This window comes from Leptonotus elevatus, chromosome 2 (assembly GCF_054856555.1).
Source record: "Leptonotus elevatus isolate MCC_2025b chromosome 2, RoL_Lele_1.0, whole genome shotgun sequence".
Classification (NCBI taxonomy): Eukaryota; Metazoa; Chordata; class Actinopteri; order Syngnathiformes; family Syngnathidae; genus Leptonotus; species Leptonotus elevatus.
Genome location: NC_141240.1, coordinates 20,804,303 through 20,824,022, shown reverse-complemented (window position 1 = coordinate 20,824,022; position 19,720 = coordinate 20,804,303). Strand labels below are relative to the sequence as shown.

Below are 19,720 nucleotides of genomic sequence, written 5' to 3'. Positions count from 1 at the left end.
TCATCTGTTTTCATTTCTTATTTTTATTTCCTTCCACCTGCTCTCTGCTCCAATCATCTGCTCCCTCAACACCTTCATCATCAGTTCCATAATCTTCACACTCAGCTGCAGCCTCCGCTCACAGCCTGTGACGCTGTGGTAACCATGGCAACAGCCGCCTCATCCCCCTCCACGTCGCCATCCTCGCCAGGAACCAATGGCAGCGCCCGCGAACACCTGATGGCGGTGAGGCGCCGTAACCCTCATGGCCGGCCGTACACGATCGGGCCGGAAAACATCCACTGCCTTTCTGGCTCTTCTTCCCCCGCGCCATCCGTCTTGGCGTCAGGGGGCCAGCCGGAAGTGGCGGGGGTGGGGCTACAGCGAGCCAATAGCGACACTGATCTTGTAACGTCAGATAGCCGATCCTCACTCACGGCGTCGACGTACCAGCTTATCCTTGGCCATGCCCACCTCGTCATCTCGTGGGACATCAAGGAGGAAGTGGACGCCACAGACTGGATTGGACTGTACCACATTGGTGAGCAAACACGGAGAACACACGAGTTGCCTCTTCTAAAAAGGGTTTTTTATGCACAAAGTCAAGAACGCTGGTCAAAAGTGAGCTCTCCATTCCGCCCCGTACTCCAGCGCTCTTTGGTAGTATTGATCCAGACCGTAAAGAAGGGCAAGGGTTACTGTAACTTTGGAATTGGGCCAAGAGATGAGGTCTGTCTATAGCTTGGCTTTCCCTCCAGCCCATCGCACTCAAGCACTATCATCCGTCTAACCTTTGTGTGTTGTTAACCACTGTGACAGCTACACATTTTAGCTGTCAGCTACAAAGCTCCTTATTGATGGTGACCTGACACAGGGCAATAGAGGGACTGTGTATGCGCGTGTGTGTGTGTATGCGTGTGTGTGTGTGTGTGTGTAGAGGGGAGGTTTGTGATTGATTAGTCTGATGCAAACCATTTGTTTTCCTATATCAAAATGACTACAATTAAAAATGTCATTAAAACCACAGTGGTGGCCGGCAGAAGTCTGAAAGAGAAGCAGCATATTTTGCTTGTCAAATATTGCATTACTTTTGTTCAAACGAGCAGAGAAAGCAAATGATTTCTGATTGAAGACTGAGCCGCCCCTGATGCAGTTATTTACGTGCTCTCCAGACGAGACATGCGTCGCCAATGTGTGGGACTCCAAGAACCGTGGTGTGAATGGCACTCAGCGAGGCCAAATTGTATGGAAACTGGAGGCGGGGCCTTACTTCATGGACTGTGAGTACCATTGTGCTTTACACAAGCAAGGTCACAACACCCACATGCATCAAAATACACAACAGTTCACGACATTCAGAAGCAATGTAGATCAAACAAAACGATCTTACAAGATTGCCAAAACACATTAACAGAAAACTTTAACTCATTCACTCCCAGCCATTTTCACGGAAGCAACCCCCTTCGCTCCCGGCTGTTTTACTGGATTTTGACTGATTTTGCAAGGCCCACAGAATATTGTGTTCTATTGCTATAAAAACATGGAACCTACCAAAAGAAAGATTGGAGTTTCTTATTTCATCAGGAAAAAAGGATATTTCTATCTGTTTCCGTTTTGCAGCAATTAACATTAGAATATAGCTTAAGTTTAATCATTATTCACAAATCTGTTTAGAACCGTGGGTAAATGAGCTTGTTTGTAACATGGCCCTGGTTGATCTCTTATACTCTGTTTTGTAATTACTACCATTACTTCACCCGTTCTCTGAAGTTGAGCAGCTGCATCAAAGCCTTCTGTATGCTCTAGCATAAAAAATATTATTATTATTATTTTAAACATATAAATACGTCTTTTGGAAACATAAAACATTTAAAATAGAACATATTTATACGTTTCTAGAGCAAATGAGATAAAAAGAAAAAAGTAAAGAAATCAAAGTAGTTTTCTGAAGTAATTAAAATAAAAAAACATGATTTAAAAATGTTTAGAAGACCTTAATCAAAGGTATAGGAGAGAAAAATCTTTTTAGCCTGGATTTAAAAGCATTTGGACGACTTCACTTCTGTTGGCAGCTTATTCCATTTGTGTGCAGCAAAACAGCTAAATGCAGCTTCACCATGTTTACTTTGGACTCTGGGTTCCACCAATTGACCCAAGTCTACAGATATCAGAAGAGCCCTACTGGGTGTATACTTCAATCAATAGCGCATGACAATTTTTACCCATTTACCCCAAGTCATCTCAGCAAATTTGTTATTTGAGAAGTGTGTATAAAACTGGCAGGCCTTCACGTCAAAGAAGTAACTCTCAGTTTCAAAAAGGCTGCTGACCCCTGCTATACAGTTGTATTAACATGTAATGTGTCCACTCGATATGGCACACTTGTGCTCAAATTAAAGCCAAACCCGCTTGCAGAAAGGGAAAGTGGCTAGTAATGATGCTCTGGGATGATGACTCAATAAACCTTGATTTACTCGCGCAAGTGAAATGTTTGTAAGTGAACAGAAATTCAATGTTTACATTTATCCGCCAGATAAATGAAATGACTCAATACGTGATGTGTTGTCTCTCTGCAGATGAGACCAAGGTCTGCTTCAAATATTATCACGGTGTGAGTGGAGCACTTAGAGCAACAACACCGTGCATCACTGTCAAGAACCCCAGAGTGACGGTACAGAATTTGCTCTTACTAGTAATCTCGTAGCATAATAGTGTTTGTGGACGGTGGCGTGGGCGTTATTGCTTTGAACGCTACACTATCCGTCAATCTTCCTTTCATCCGGGATTGGGTTGTGGGGACAACAGCCGAAGCTCTGTCCAGCTCTTCCTGGGGGGATGCCAAAGTGTTCCCAGGCCATCCGAACAATACAATAATAGTCTCACCACTGAGGCTTCCCCGGGGGCCTCCTCCACTTGGGGCTTGCCCAGGACATCTCACCAGGGAGGCCTCGAAACGACATTCTAAACAGAGAATTGATTGAGCAGTAAATCAAGAGCTTCCCATTTCGGGTCAATGCCTTCTTCGCCACAAGTGACTGATGTGCCCATCCATCCCCCGCTTAGGGCAGAATCTAAATAACATCTCAAATGAAAGCCTAACGAAGAAATATTGCACTTTATGGCATAGTTTAAAACAAATGCTGCCAGGAGAGCTGCTTTCTCGAGTTCAGTCATTGTTATGAGCAAAACTCTCTTTTAATTAGGAATCTTCATGACTCATGAGTCTTTTTTTTTCCAAAACACAAATGTTATGTTCTCTCTCCCCAGGTGGGCAGTGATGGTCAAATTGAGAGTCAATCAGGGACAGAGCACTGTCGCAAACTGGTCAGCTTCACCCTCTCAGGTGAGAGGACACATGTGAGCAGAGCAAAGGCCCCTGTAAATACGTACAAATGCAAAATGAGCTATAAGTGCGCCTTGTCCACTGCAGACATCCGGGCGGTGGGCCTGAAGAAGGGCATGTTTTTCAACCCGGACCCTTACTTGAAGATGTCCATCCAGCCCGGTAAAAGGACCGGCCTCCCCAAGTTCACCCACCACGGTCAGGAGAGGCGGACCTCCATTATCGCCAATACCATCAACCCTGTGTGGCACGGAGAGGTTGGCAACTGGATGCATTGTGACTCAAACAGGCCAATTCTGATGACGCTTTGACGGTCCGCCCTGTTCTGCTTTAGAAATACACTTTTGTGGCCCTGATGAGCGACGTGATGGAGATTGAAGTGAAAGACAAGTTTGCCAAGAGCCGACCAATCATCAAGCGGCTTTTGGGTCAGCTGATCGTACCGGTGCAGAGACTTCTGGAGGGGCCCAAAGCGGAGTGAGTCCATACACATTGTGTGTTTAAACTATATGTCTCCTGTCATTAAAATAAATAAATAAAATGAAATCCCGCTCTTTGTTTGTATCCAGCCAACACCCGGTCAGCTACAGCTTATGTCGCCGCCTCCCGACAGATCACGTTAGCGGACAGCTGCAGTTCCGGGTGGCCATCACCTCCACTGGACATGAAGGTGTGTGTTGATTTCACACTGTCATGATGTTGTTGTTGACAAATCCAGCTAGAAGATGAAGAAGCCTAAGTGTTAAACATGTTTTGATAATAATATGTTATATGTGACCTCACTAGTCTAAACATGACATTCTGATTAATATTACATTTGTGGAATGTGAGTTATGAAGCAAAATCCAGCCGTGTGTATCCATCTCAGGGGGCGGCCATTTTGCCACTTGCTGTCGACTGAAGATGACATCACAGTTGCTCAGGGCTCAGGCAACGACCAATCACAGCTGAAGTATTTTCTGAAGCTGAACTGTGATTGGTTGTTACGTGAGACCTGAGCAACTGTTATGTCATTTTCACTCGACAGCAAGTGGCAAAATGGCCGCCTTCTGATAATGATAAAAAACTGCTGGATTTTGCTGCTTAACTTATATTCCTCTAACACCAAATCAACCAGAATACCGTATTTAGACTTGTGGGGCTGCATAGAACATATTATTGTCAAGAACAAAACATTCTGTTGACTTCCATTTTAAGAATGGCAGTGAAGCACAGAAAAATGCCGGCAATGAAATCCTTGGTGGAGGTAATGTAACTACCAACCTTGTGTTCCTCTCCAGATGCAACAGGAACCATTTTGGGCAGCAGCGTAAACAGCGACCCTGGGAGCCCTTCTGACGATGAAGACCTACCACACCCCTCCTCATCTTCTCGCCTCGCATGCGGCGCTTCCCTCACAGGCCCGGACGAAAGCCCCCCGTTGGTCAACGGTGCTTGTTACTATGGCAACAGCAGCGCATGGCAGGAGGACACGATTCTGGCGGCTGCGGGCGGCCACACCCACAGGCAAGTGTCCCTCAATGACTACTTGGACGCCATGGAGGCTTCTGGGAGCCACGTGGAGCGACTTCCCTCCGGGCCGTCGCCAAGACTCTGCTCCAGCTTTCCCACAGACACGCGCCTCAACGCGATGCTCCACATAGACTCGGACGAGGACGAGGAGTGCGCGGGGCAGCGCGGTTCCCAGCAGGAGACAAGATCGCAAAGGGCGGGAGACGCTGACATTTCCGATGGGAGCGAAAGCTCCAAATGTGAGCGCACCGGACCAGAAGCGGGCTGTCCTGGCGCTGAGGCGGCTGAGGCCCAAGGTTCAAGTAGTGCGGCAAAGCTACAAATGAATGAGGGGATGGCGATGATCGTCAGTGCAGGCGCATCAGCACCTGTTAGTGGAGAAATGGAAGACAGTGGTTCGCCTCAGGCTTCACAACAGGAGGCTGCAAGCGATTGCACATTTGGTGAGCAAAGTTCAAGGGTGAACACCAACCAGGACGCAGCCTGTAGTTCTTCATATAGCTGCGGGCCACTTTCACCCATTCAGGTAAGATACTGTAATATTAAAATGTAGGTTATAGAACAGTACAACACATTGTGTTTCGTCCAGCAGAGAAGGCCGCAGTGTCCTTGACTTTAAAGTGGAAGTCACCTTAATAATTTCTTGACAATAATGTGTTACATGTGACATCACTAATCTAAATATGACATTCTGATTAATATTACATTTGTGGAATAATAGTTATGAAGCAAAATCCAGCTAATTTACAGCTCAGCTTCAGAAAACAGGTGAGCTGTGATTGGTTGTTACCTGAGACGTGAGTAACATTGATGGCATCTTCAGTCGACGGCCAGTGGCAAAATGGCCGCCACCCGAGATGGATTTTGCTGCTTTTCTCATATTCCACTAAAGCAATATTAACCAAAATACTGTATTTAGACGAGTGGGGCTGCATAGAACATATTATTGTCCCCAAAAAATTGGGGGAGTTGACTTCCCCTTTAAAACACTGAGAAAGTAATTTTAAAAATTGCATAATGTATTATCAAAGACAGAAAAAGAGCTGAGTCTCTGGAATAATTGAATTATTGGAATATCCATGTTGGATACCATCAAGCATCTGCTTTTTGTCCCAGGAGGTGGAGACAAGGACGGAAGTGGCTCCAAGGGCAGAGGAGGAAGGAGCGGAGTTGTCAAGCAGCAACAGCTTGGCGACTACTGCTATGACGACCGGGAGCGACATCGGAACCTCTGATGCAGGTGGGTGGGAATTCTGGAAGCAATCAATTGATTGATCACTGAGACTTATCTTAACCGTGGAGATTATGTGTGTGTATGTGATGTATCGACACAAGCAAAATAATGAAATTACCTTAAGATCAGTGTTTCTCACACTTTTTAAACCAAGTACCACCTCAAAAAATACTTAATAGCTCTCCAAGTATCATGCATCAAGTACCAGGCATCACGAGCAGCAAAATACAGTAGCATAGTAGCCACTTAAGCGTTCATTAAAAAGGAGAGCATTCATTCCTAAAAAGGATATTTAACTCATTCACTGCCATTGACGGCTATAGACGTCCAAACATCATTTGAACTATTTCTATTAGTTTAACATTTTTTTCCACTTTTGTTAACAAGTGTATAAAAACCTAGATTATTGTACATTTAGAACATATATAAAATTTGTGATTAATTGTGAGTTAACTATTGAAGTCATGCGATTAATTAAAGTAAAAAAAAATTTTTTTGATAATCCTTTCTTTAAAAAAAAAAGATTCTTTAAAAAATGTCTAGGTTTTCATACTTTTGTTAACAAAAGTGGAAAAAATGTAATAGAAATAGTTCAAATGAATTTTTGACGTTTATAGGTGTCAATGGCAGTGAATGAGTTAATATTGTCAAGCCACTTTAACGTCAACACTGCGCTTAAATATAGGAAAATAAAGTACTTTAATGATTCAATTAAATGTACTGCACATAAAGTGAAATTGTACCTAAAAACAAATTTGAAATACAAGTGTATTGAATTTAAATGTTATTTTCAGCTGAACTGTACTTAGGCAGTGTTGTTTTTTGTGCGTATAACCGAAAAATAGAATTGTGACCAACTAAACTGACCCGGATTTGACACTGAGTAAGTAAATTTGTGGTCTAGACAATGATCTCATTAGAAGGCAGTGCCGTGTGCCATTGTTTTTGATCCAGAACATACCTAACTGGACCGCCGGAGAACTTCAATAAATAACCAAGACAACATGTCAATCCCTCTTTGTCTGCTGCAGGGGCTGTTGGCCCTGAAGTGCAGCGAGAGGAGGAGGAGGAGGAGGAGGATGAGCGAGGGGAGGTTTGGAAGAGACGCTCTGTGCAGGCCACTGACGTTGCAGCTCACAATCAAGTGGCATGCAGGGCCAGAGAGGGACTGAGCGTGACGTTGTCAGAGAGAGAACCCGGTGAGCTGACTATGAAAACAAAAGACAAATAATGATGACGTTAAAGAAAAATGAATAATTGATCTAAAGCTGTTCACGTTTATCCACAAAGTACTACCCAAAAATATGCTTAGCATCATCATAATGGGCAAGATTAAAATTCAGTAGTGATGAAGGCAAAAAAGAAAAGAAAAAAAAAGGCAGAGGTTTTATTCTAAAGTTCAATATTATTGACACAATGTAGAATTGAACTGCACATAAATATAGGAAAACAAAAAACTGTCTTGAATGATTCACTTAATATTTATTTCATATAAAAGTAAAAAAAATGTTAACAGATGATTGTTTGAGAACATGCAAATAATAAAGTTAAATTATGTACTTGACAAATGATTTGGATACTAAAAAAGTTTCATTCTCGTACCACTAAAAGTTTGAGACTCACTGATCTAAAAGGTTTATGGAAGACCGTTCTTTCCCAGTTTTGTGGGGGGGGGGGGGGGCAGTCATTATGCAATTCTACATCGTTTTAGGAATGATGGATGGTATGAAATGACTGGATCACTGTTAACTTAACTGCTCAATATTGTTGACTGTATGTAATATAAATGGTAACAATCATATTGTGTGTTTGTACTTGCATGGTTGCACAGCTCAGGTCAACGGCCACGTTTCTGTCCACACGCTGCCGTCTGTTCGCCATGACATCAGTCGCTATCAGAGAGTGGACGAGCCCCTCCCGCCGAGTGAGTGCACTTCAATAATTTTGTGAAAAAATATACAGTGGGACCTTCAAGGACAAACACAGTTAGTTCCAGGATGTTGCTTGACCTCCAACTTGTTTGGATTCGGAAAAACCTTTTCCCCACAGGAAGTGATGGGAAAAGATTGCGATATATAGTGACAGGCAAAACAATGACATGCTCCTCCTCTCGATCTTACTCGGAGTAATTTTTAAGCTAGTAGATCATCATTAACTCATTCACTGCCGTTGACGGCTATAGACGTCAGAAATTCATTTTAACCATTTCTATTAGTTTAACATTGTTTCCACTTTTGTTAACAAGAGTATGAAAACCTAGAACTATTAAAGTCATGTGATTTATTACAATTAAAAATGCAATAAAAAAAAGAAGAAAAGATTATTAAAAAATTAGGGGCGTCAGGCGATTATATTTCTTTTATTGTAATTAATCGCATGACTTCTCTAGTTAACTCACAATTAATCACAAATTTTGCATCTGTTCTTAATGTACAATTTTAAAAAAATCTAGGTTTTCATACTCTTGTTAACAAAAGTGGGAAAAAATGTTAAAAAGAAATAGTTCTAATGAATTTTTGACGTCTATAGCCGTCAATGGCAGTGAATGAGGTAATCTATATATATTTTTTTATTTTGCTGTTAAATAAATATAAAATATATATATTGAAATATTGATCAGTTGGTCATGTGCATTGAAAAGTTTAGAGAATGTCAAATAAAGTTCACTTGCAAAGGTGATCGTGCATCTCTAAATCTCACCAGGAAGCCCAATATCTTGAACGTTTTTGAAACGAGATCAGAAGAATTACCAAAAGCACAGCTCAGTCTCCATAGGGCATGTGTTTGCATATCAGACTGGGAGGCGCGGATTGACAGCCACGGGAGGATCTTTTACGTGGACCACGTGAACAGAACCACCACCTGGCAGCGGCCCACTGCCCCGGCTGCCCAGCAGACGCTCCAGAGGTCCAGCTCCATCCAGCAGATGGAGCAGCTGAACCGCAGGTCCACACCACTGAACCCCTGAACGTCATCATCGCAGAACTTGTGGCATTTCTTGTGCCTGACTGTAACCACGGTGATGAACACACTCGCCTTCAGGTATCAGAGCATCCGAAGGACGATAACCAATGACAGTAGAGCAGAGGAGGTGCCAGCCAATGAGCAGTCAGCGGACGAGACTGATCTGCACCCTGCCTTCTCAGGTTAGCATCAGGATAAGGACTCATTACATCTCTCGTTTTGTTTTTCAAATAAACAACACAATATATGAATGAAATGTTCTTTATATAGACCTTGTGTGACTGTTATTTTTTGCAGAGCTGCGTCGAGACAGCAGCGCAGCCCAGTCCAGCTCCAGATCCCGCCTCTCCCTGCTACTCCAGTCCCCTAGTGCCAGGTTCCTCACCAGCCCCGACTTCTTCACTGTGCTGCATTCTAACCCTGTATGTGCAAAAAGGAATTTTCATTTTTACAATTTGTTTTTCTCATAATCATTCAAAAGGGAAATTCAACGTACACGCTGCTGCAAGTCAAATACATGAAAGTATTTGAAATTGTGGCTGGGCGTTGGGGACAACGGAAGTAGATGGGAAACAGACTATCATTTAATCAACTAGCTGCTTTTTTACATGTGTCTGCAGCAGGACTCAAACTGTGGTCCTTGAGCTTCAAGTCCTAACAGCTGAGCCTACTGCTTTACCACATAATCATATATTACAACACAAGTGGCAACATTTCTCACATCCCCAGAATTTTAAAAACAGAGTAGAGATACTGACTCTCAACTTCTCTACCATAAGTAAGTAAAGTACTAAAGAAAAAAGACTGAAATGTACTTAAGTACAAAAGTCAAAATTAAAGCCCATGTATGTGTATTTTAGCACCCTCTAGTGGTGAACTAATAATTAAGTAAATTTAAAAACCGACTATTGATTTCAATAATATGCAAACAAATATGGTCCATCACATCAACGTCCATTTTTTTTATATAATCGTAGGTCAAGTAATCACCAATTATATTACATGGCTGTAGTCTCGCCGTACAAGAGGGCTGCCATGAATCACTGCTATGGATGCCCAAAGGAGAACTTCGCGAACGTAGTTAGCCCGGATGGTGCATCAATCGTGTCGGACCGAATGGGTCGAACCGCCGCTTACCTTCTACAGCTGGTGTCGGCAGGTGGTCGTCGCTACTGCCGTGATTTGGGCTCCCGTCGCAAGCTTTTACTAGCTTTTTTTTTTTCAAGCTTCTCCCGCTAGCCGCTCTTGTTAGCTAAATCCGGCTGGCTCGGTCTTTCGGTGTCGCTTGCCGGGCTTCACACTGGCTGCCAAGTCGCTGTCACTCGCTCACGCAAAATAAGAATTGGTGGTAATTGCAAAGTATGGTCTCTCTGAGCCACCGTAGTGTGCAGTGCTTCTGTGCTTCTAAATGCATGCATTTCGGCTGCATTCCATGCTATAGTGACATCTAGTGGTTTGCACAGTGTGTCTTTAACTTATACTTTATATACAATAGTACCCATTATAACTTAACACACACACACAAAGAAAAATAGAAGTAAGAAGTTGTCAGAAAAAAATACTCAAAACAAAAGAGCAGATAGAGTACCTGAAGAATCTACTCAGGTACTTCCCACCACCTGACTTCCATCCATTCATTTTCTAGGATCAATGATGTGCCTGTGACCAATCCCAGCTAACCCAACTCCTCCTTTTTGCCACTTCTTTTTTGCCAGAGTGCCTATCGCATGTTTACCACCAACACGTGCTTGAAACACATGATCAGTAAGGTGCGGCGGGACACGCACCACTTTGAGCGCTACCAGCACAACAGGGACCTGGTGGCCTTCCTCAACACGTTTGCCAACAAACAGCTGGAACTGCCTCGAGGCTGGGAGATGAAGCACGACCACACCGGCAAGGTGGGCCATCATCATCATCATCATCATCATCATCATCATCATCATCATCATCATCATCATCATCATCATCATCATCATCATAGCTTGCATTGTCTTTACTGATATGTAAACATGAGATGACCAGAAGTGTGTTGTCGCACAGCCTTTCTTTGTGGACCACAACAGCCGCGCGACCACCTTCATTGACCCTCGGCTGCCCCTGCAGAGCTGTCGACCGCCGAGCCTCTTAACTCACCGCCAACATCTGACCCGCCAACGCAGCCATAGTGCTGGTGAGGTCAGCCCACGACGCCTGGTAAGTCCTGCAAAACAGCGGTCCGCAATTGTTGTCACCGCAGGAACGGCATTTTCCTATTGTTGCTAAGACGCAACCCACTTTTAGTTTTAAGAACAGGAAAGAAAATGTTCAAAAATAGCTTTTGAAAATATGGATGTATATTAGTGCTAAATGATTTTGAGAAACAATCTAAGCTCTGGATTGGTTTAAAAAAGGAAAAGAAAAGTGTTGTATCCAAGTCCCTGCTTTTCTGGCTGCTTGTGAAAGCTAAGCGCTAAGCTAACTTGCGCCGTACTAGCAGCTAGGAGCTGCGCGGTAGTAACTGAAGAGAATCTTCTGTTTCAATTTAATTATAACTGTTTAGATTGAGTCATAACTGTTTTAACTTACTCAGCAAAGATTGATTAAGTGATAAAATGTGGAAGGAAGAATCTTCAAACGTTTGGTCACATTATTACACTTATCAATCTTTGCTGAGTAAGTTAAAACAGTTATGACTAAATCTAAACAGTTATAATTAAATTGAAACAGAAGATTCTCTTCAAAACTAATCCTTGCCTCTGTGTCGCCATACTTGTATAAGATAGCGCTACGTATAGACATCACAAAAAGCGGACGAGGAGTAGCGTGGCATGCAGCATAGCAAGCAAGAACATGAGAAAATGAAGAAGCTAATGCTAATCGCTATGCTAATGTTAAATTCAGAGTCACAAAAGATCGGAATTAGTACGTAGGTTTACAGTACACTTACATGAACCCTGTTCAGGTCAAATTGGACCATTTTAAACATCAAATTGAAATGATCCCACTCTGCAGGTGGGTGAAGAGTCCCGTCATGCCGGGCCCCCCATTTTGCCGAGGCCCTCGAGCACCTTCACGTCCGCCAGCAGGGGTCAGGTTCCAGATGTTGTGCCAGTGGGTCGGTATCCAAGCAAGAGCCACAATAAAAAAATGGACTTCCGTTTGTTTGTTTTGACTTGTTTTGTGCATTTTTGTCCTCCTGTAGCGTACAATGACAAGATTGTGGCATTTCTACGGCAACCCAACATCTTTGAGATTCTACAGGAGAGGCAGCCAGATTTCCACCGGAACCATTCACTCAGGTAGTAATCTTGTAGGAAACGGGCTATAGATGTGTGGGTTTTCATGTTATCGCGACAACAGGGAGAAGGTCCAGCTGATCCGCACAGACGGCGCATCAGGATTGGCGCGGCTGTCAGGAGACGCCGACCTCGTCATTTTGCTAAGGTGACGCCTTCCTTCATGTCCTCGTTTTCCGTCTGCTTGTTGGCTGACGGTTTTTCTCTCCTCCGCAGTCTGTTTGAGGATGAAGTCATGTCATATGTGCCGCCTCATGCCTTACTGCACCCCAGCTACTGCCAGTCACCTCGGGGATCTCCCGTCTCCTCCCCGCAAAACTCACCCGGTAATGTCAGCGCATCAAGTCGATACTTGCTAGTAGCATGAGCAGCAATGCTAGGTGCATTGTCAAAAGTTAAATATGAGGCAAGAGGTCAACATTTCATCAGACAACATTGTGTGTGTGAAAAACAAACAATTCCGAAGCTGACATAAAATGCCCCTTTTTTCTGTCTTGCAGGTACTCAGAGAGCAAACGCCAGAGCTCCGGCACCTTATAAGAGAGACTTTGAGGCCAAACTGCGCAACTTCTATAGAAAGTTGGAGACCAAAGGCTACGGACAAGGACCGGGGAAGCTCAAGTAGGTGATGCTTGCGAAGGAATAAATGAGTGAGTGTTTATGATTGACAAGATTTGTACGCACGTGGCAGGTTGATCATCCGGCGCGACCACCTGCTGGAAGATGCCTTCAATCAGATCACGTGCTACTCACGCAAAGATCTTCAACGCAGCAAGCTGTACGTCAGCTTTGTGGGCGAGGAGGGGTGAGTAAGTCGTGGCTTGATGCCAACAAGCATCACGTAACTAATGTGTGTATCGTTTGTTCTTTTTATATTAAATTAAAAATCAAAAGATGAAAAGGTGACTTGTTTTGCTACTTTTCCAGCGTAAGTGGGGAAGATTCTAACTATAAGAAGTGAGAACTCCCTGTGGACTGTGGAAATACTCATGCAATATAACGAAACAGTCGTACTGTGAATATTTAACATGACATTTTTGATTTTTTTTTAATGTTCACAAACAAACTAGCTGGAAAACAAGCTCAAAAAGCGCCTTTTTCATATATTGTCAGTAGTAGAGTCAGCAGAGTGAGCGGCCACTTTTGAAGGCAAAAAAATCACATTTGTGTCATTTATTTGTTCCACTGGAGCGCAGTAAGTCATTGAACGCTGCTGTCAGAAATGAAGAATAATGTATGAAATTGCTCCCTTGTCCAAAAAATGATAAATGATATAAATGAGTAGCAAACATGAAAAAGTACCATTTTCATCTGCTAAGTTTATAGTGAAAACCATTTTACACAAATTGTAGGATTACATCTAATAAATAACAAGAATTCAAAAACATGATTTCAAATGGCCAAAAGTAGCCATGATAGAGGCAAAAGATACAATTTAATGTCATCATATATTATTGTTATATTTAAAGTAGCACTAAGGAACTTTTCAACCTTAACTCATTCACTGCCATTAACGGCTATAGACGTCAAAAATTCATTTGAACTTTTTCTATTAGTTGAAATTTTTTCTCCCACTTTTGTTAACAAGAGTATGAAAACCTAGAGTTTTTTATTGAAACATTTAGAACAGATATAAAATTTGTGATTAATCGCGAGTTAACTAGTGAAGTAATGCGATTAATTACGATTACAAACGTTAATCGCCTGACGCCTGGAATTTTTAATAATATTTTCTTTCTTTCTTCTTTTTATTCATTCACTGCCGTTGACGGCTATAAATATCAAAGATTCATTTTAACTGTTTCGATTAGTTAATGATTATTTTCCACTTTTCTTATCAAGAGTATGAAAACTTAGATTTTTTTAATTGTACATTTAGAACAGATAGAATTTGTGATTAATCGTGAGTTAACTAGTGAAATCATGCGATTAATTACAATTTAAAAAAAATAATCGCCTCTTGCCTCTAATTTTTAATAATCTTTTTTTTAATGAATTTATGGCAGTGAATGAGTTAATAAAATATTTTCATAACTCTTCTAATGAAACTTAAAACTAGTTGAATGGTACCTTTGCCATGGCCCGAGGGAGTCTGTATCATTTTTACTGGCACTTAGCAACTTTGAGGAGGATAGTAGGAACACTGCCACAAAAAAACAAAAAATTAATGTACTCTCTGCTTTATGTCACTTTCTCCTTTCCCCATTCGTTACAAAGACAGAAGTTAATGTGAATATCAATTACGGCTTTCCTGGCACAAGCTGCAAAACAACTGAAACGTTTTGTCTGAGGAGACAAAAAAGGAAAAGGGAAGCTACCTGGATAAAGGACAGTCGAGGATCAACATTGGCAACGTTCATCACATTACAGCTCAAATAAAATGTTTTTAAAAAAAGAAGTGAGGTGGACACAAATGGAATGCGTAAAACAAAACAAAAAAGAAAAAATGTCAGATTTGATCTTAAATTAAAAAATACAAAATAGAAAAACCGGTCCCCAGCATGAATTAGATTTGAATATAATTGCTTTGTTTTCCAATTTGTCTTATTGATATAAGCCTAAAATTGTATTATGAAAAATCGGACTTCTTTTTTGTTGCTGTCACTTTTTCATTTTTGGAACGTGAGCAAAGGATACATGATACATGAATTGTTAAAAACAAAAACAAAGAAAACACCCAAGTGCATAAAGGCTTTTTCAAGAGGTACGTTTCTTGCAGACTGGACTATAGTGGACCTTCCCGAGAATTCTTCTTCCTGGTCTCAAGAGAATTGTTCAACCCTTACTATGGTCTCTTTGAATATTCGGCCAACGACACATACACGGTCCAGATCAGCCCCATGTCGGCCTTTGTGGACAATCACCACGAGTGGTGAGTTGTGCATTTGCACTCAATCTGACTTTTTGTTTTCAAACTTTTATTCAGGTTACATTTCATGTGCAATACATTTAAACGGAATCAATATTTATATAGAGTTTTTATTTTCTTGTATTCATATTCCGATTGAGCATAAACCTCAGTCATTGTTTTCATTAACTACATCTACAATGCTACTGTATTTTAATGTTGGTGCAAAATGTTGATATTTGTATTTATTTTAGGTTGTATCAATTATTCTTATGTCTTCCCTGGGCTCAGGTTTCGCTTCAGCGGTCGCATCCTGGGTTTGGCTCTGATCCACCAGTACCTTCTGGATGCCTTCTTCACGCGACCATTCTATAAAGGATTACTGCGCATGTATGTATGCGGGAATCACGCGAGCATGCAACACAACATTCCCACATGAAGGTCTTTTATTTTGTTGCATGCAGCCTGTGCGATCTGAGCGACCTTGAGTATCTGGATGAGGAGTTCCACCAGTCACTTCAGTGGATGAAGGACAACGACATTGAGGACATGCTGGACCTCACCTTCACTGTCAATGAAGAAGTGTTCGGGCAGGTCAGAATACAAGTTTGCCTTAAAAAAGAAAAGAAAAGAAACAATAAAAGTAGTGAAAATTAAATGAATGACTATTGAAGCTAAAAGTTAGCCCGCCAATGTAAGTTTTCCAATATATGTTAGCATTTAGCTACGTATTCTCAATCTCATTGTGCATTTTATTAATTTTTTTAAACAAGTTTGACTTTTTTTTTAATGAAAATAAACAATAAAAGTAGAGAAAATTAAATGCTAAAAGTTAGTTTTCCAATATATGTTAGCATTAAGCTAGGGGAACGTTTTCTCAATCTCATTGTGCATTTTATTTTATTTTTTTAAACAAGTTTGCCTTTTTTTTTTAATGAAAATAAACAATAAAAGTGGTGAAAATTAAATGCTAAAAGTTAGTTTTCCAATATATGTTAGCATTAAGCTAGGGGAACGTTTTCTCAATCTCATTGTGCATTTTATTTATTTTTTTAAACAAGTTTGCCTTTAAAAAAAATGAAAATAAACAATAAAAGTAGTGAAAATTAAATGAACGGCTATAAATGCTAAAAGTTAGTTTTCCAATATATATTAGCATTAAGCTAGGGGAACGTTTTCTCAATCTCATCGTGTATTTTATTAATTTTTTTTAAACAAGTTTGCCTTTTAAAAAAAATTAAAATAAACAATAAAAGTAGTGAAAATTAAATGAACGACTGTTAATGCTAAAAGTTAGCCCGTCAATGTTAGTTTTCCAATATATGTTAGCATTAAGCTAGGGGAACGTTTTCTCAATCTCATTGTGCATTTTATTTATTTAACAATGCTAAAAGAATGACTTGTCTTGTGTGACTGCAGATAACCGAGCGGGAGTTGAAGGCTGGTGGAGCCAACATCCCCGTGACGGAGAAGAACAAGAAGGAGTACATCGAACGCATGGTCAAGTGGAGAATCGAGCGTGGTGTTGTGCAGCAGACGGAAAGTTTGGTCAGAGGCTTTTATGAGGTATGAGGAAGTTCATTTGGACGAAACCTTCACCGGCTCCCGCACAACTCGCTCTCATTTGCCGTTTTGGGAGTTGAGCAGGTGGTGGACGCGCGCTCTGTGTCGGTCTTTGATGCCAGGGAGCTGGAGCTGGTGATGGCGGGCACGGCAGAGATCGACTTGTCCGATTGGAGGAACAACACGGAGTATAGAGGAGGTGGGCATGGCCAGGACAGATGTAGTGGGAAAATCTGCAGGTCCACATATCGTGAATTTCATATTTGTTCACAAATAATTAACTCATTCACTCCCAGCCATTTTCACTGAAGCAACCCCTTTTGCAAGGCCCACAGAATATTGTGTTCTATTGCTATAAAAACAGGGAAGCTACCAAAAGAAACATTCGAGTCTCTTCTTTCAAAAGGAAAAAAAAAAAGTATATTTCTATCTGTTTCCGTTTTGCAGCAATTAGCAGAATATAGCTAAGCTTCATCATTATTCACAAACCTGTTGAAAACACTGGCAAAAAGCTTTTTGCAACAGGACCCTGGTTGATCACTTATACTCTGCTGCCACCTGCTGGACGTTTTTTGTAATAACTACCATTGCTTTAAGCTACCTCTTCATGTCAGAAGCTGCATCAAAGTCTTCTGTCTCTAGCATAAATAAACATAAAAGATTAAAATAAACATATACATACGTTTTTGGAAGTTAAGTATTAAAAATGTATTTATATGTTTTTGGATTTGAATGAGTTAATAATTATTGCTGAATTTTTTTTAAGCATTACTCACCCATTTTAAACCATGAGAGCAAATCATGAACTCTGCGGGAGCCGTGCAGCATCATGTCGTCTTAAGATAAAAACAAATCTTTCAAAAAAAATTGGGGGAGACAACAATCAGCAAGAACAGTATGTTAGACACATTTGACTAATACACTTGGATGCACTTGACCTATTATTGTTAAAAATGGGTCGCTGTCATGCTTCTTTGCAGAAAGATACAGATTCATTTCCACCCATTACACTGCCATTTGCATTTTTGGGGGGGTAAATTGAATTAGTGATGGGACAGTAATTGAAAGGATTATATTTGCAAATAGATGCCACTGAATGTTGGTTAAAAAAAACAAAAACACTACCAATGTCGAAATGAACTACCAGGGCTGATAAACTATAATAATATAAAGAATGCATGTCAATATTATGTTGCATCCTATTCTTGGACGGCATTTAGGTTACCATGACAGCCACATCGTGATCCGTTGGTTCTGGGCCGCCGTGGAGAGATTCAACAATGAGCAACGACTTCGGCTCCTGCAGGTAAAGATGAAAAGCGCTCACAGCCTGCGCTATGAGAGACGACTTACACGAAACGACACCTCGGGTTGTTTTTTTCTCTTATTTCAAGTTTGTCACCGGGACATCGAGTATTCCCTACGAGGGCTTCGCGTCTCTGCGAGGAAGCAATGGACCCCGGCGATTCTGTGTGGAAAAGTGGGGCAAGGCCACGTCTCTGCCCAGGTACGAATGAGCAAAAAAAAAAAAAAAAACACCGCTAAACATTCAATATATGGAAAATGGCGTTTGCGTTATCGACAGAGCTCACACGTGTTTCAACCGGCTGGACCTGCCTCCATACCCGTCCTTCTCTGTGCTGTACGAGAAGATGCAGACCGCCGTGGAGGAAACCAGCACTTTTGGACTGGAGTGAGAAACCAGAAGTCCAGAAACAATCCCGCCCCCCACCCTCACATACCTGACGTGAGGGCGTATTCCAAAGCGGTTCGCATCAGCGGACGGTTAGACTCCGGAAGCAGCGAGCCGTCACTGTTTGTTTCAGCCACGTAGAAACAAACACAGAATGAAGAACCACAGCGCCTTGCGGACCACAATCAGGGAGCGTGAGTGGACCTTTCGGACCGGGAGTCCGAAGCGCGGCGACGTCCTCAAAGCGAGCGTATGGACCGCAGGACTTTTAAAACGTGCAAGAAGAATCCATTGTTTGTAATGGTTGTCATGGAGATCAGTTCTTTAGTGCTGATAAGGCCTCACACTATGTTGTGTTATTTGAATGTAGTGATTTTAACCATGTAAAATATTTGTATCTGTTGTGAATCACGTGGTTTCATCAAACCGCTGCTTATTTTAAAGATGGGCGCGGCAGACCCACACCTTAGAATCGTCAACTGATGTTTTTCATATTTGTTGCTATCAGTATTGGGTCATTGCGATGGCCCGTCAGCAATTTGGATTGTCTTGAGTAAGTCAGAATTTGAGCTGTAAATGTTCCTTTTATTGGTTTGAAGTCAGCAGAGAAATGACAGTATTTATGAGCGCAAATGTCAGGGGCCGTTTTATGATTCACGCTCTTTCTACCTGGAGGGATTTTTATTTCCACCTGCTTGTTTTTCCTTCAAAAGACTGAATGGAACACCGACGCGGTTGTTCGAAGCATCATCATTATTATTCCCTCACAGAAGACACTGCCTACCGTCTGTCCGTTTGACAAGAAGCAACCAAAGTTTGGGGCACAACCTCAACAGATCCTGTCTTTGTGGGCACCGGACCTCAATTTTGCAAACGAATGTTGGCAGCACTGTCCGAAAATAAATTTCCATCTCTGTCTATGCAAAATACGTTGTCTGTGCTGGTCAAATGCTTTATTTTGAGCTTCATTCATTTTGACCAGAAACTTCTTCTTTTTTTTCAAAGCACATACCATGAAATAGTCTTTTTTTTATTTTGGGGATTTTCATTCGGTCCAGTTACTCTAACACGTTACCCACTCTGAAAATATTAAATATTTCACAAGAAGTTGCATCATTCAAAGCCGCTGCAAGACCAAAAGTTCACACATTTTTCTGTCTCTGATATTTCTTCCGTTATTTTCTGCTCTGTTAGTCAAATGAGGAGTTTCAGTACAGTAAAACAATGACATATCATTTTTAGTAGGCCAATGACAGCTTCATTTAAAATCCTTTGTATTTGTATGGAAAATATTTGCCATAAAAGT

General features: G+C 41.5%; 1 protein-coding gene and 1 long non-coding RNA gene across 3 annotated transcripts; one reads left to right on the top strand and one right to left on the bottom strand.

Annotated features, from left to right (window-relative positions):
• The first annotated feature begins 6 nt into the window (after window positions 1–6).
• On the top strand, window positions 7–19,341 carry hecw2b (HECT, C2 and WW domain containing E3 ubiquitin protein ligase 2b). 2 transcript variants are annotated; one of them, XM_086068762.1, is made up of 30 exons: window positions 7–520; window positions 1,152–1,259; window positions 2,556–2,650; window positions 3,247–3,322; window positions 3,410–3,579; window positions 3,657–3,799; window positions 3,892–3,992; window positions 4,603–5,360; window positions 5,951–6,074; window positions 7,100–7,267; window positions 7,900–7,992; window positions 8,864–9,014; window positions 9,111–9,214; window positions 9,330–9,454; window positions 10,748–10,933; window positions 11,076–11,228; window positions 12,027–12,129; window positions 12,217–12,313; window positions 12,375–12,458; window positions 12,527–12,636; window positions 12,811–12,931; window positions 13,002–13,115; window positions 15,030–15,182; window positions 15,450–15,548; window positions 15,623–15,752; window positions 16,578–16,724; window positions 16,806–16,920; window positions 17,942–18,027; window positions 18,116–18,228; window positions 18,307–19,341. In XM_086068762.1, the coding sequence occupies exons 1-30, from the start codon at window positions 145–147 to the stop codon at window positions 18,416–18,418; spliced, it is 4,515 nt and encodes a 1,504-aa protein (XP_085924888.1). In that variant the 5' UTR covers window positions 7–144; the 3' UTR covers window positions 18,419–19,341. The 2 variants fall into 2 exon arrangements, with proteins under 2 accessions (XP_085924888.1, XP_085924889.1); XM_086068763.1 differs by lacking the exon at window positions 7,100–7,267.
• On the bottom strand, window positions 5,931–8,247 carry LOC147178813 (uncharacterized). The gene is made up of 3 exons (XR_015094083.1): window positions 7,884–8,247; window positions 7,030–7,272; window positions 5,931–6,087 (listed from the first exon to the last, which is right to left on the bottom strand). It is a non-coding gene; the product is annotated as an uncharacterized LOC147178813 (long non-coding RNA).
• Window positions 19,342–19,720: the final 379 nt, after the last annotated feature.

Bases quoted from the DNA above. Each gene is read 5' to 3' on its own strand.
- hecw2b (XM_086068762.1), top strand. From the start codon at position 145: ATGGCAACAGCCGCCTCATCCCCCTCCACGTCGCCATCCTCGCCAGGA. The intron at 2,651-3,246 runs GTACAGAATTTG...CTCTCTCCCCAG, and splicing joins TCAAGAACCCCAGAGTGACG to GTGGGCAGTGATGGTCAAAT. The intron at 9,455-10,747 runs GTATGTGCAAAA...CTTTTTTGCCAG, and splicing joins CTGTGCTGCATTCTAACCCT to AGTGCCTATCGCATGTTTAC.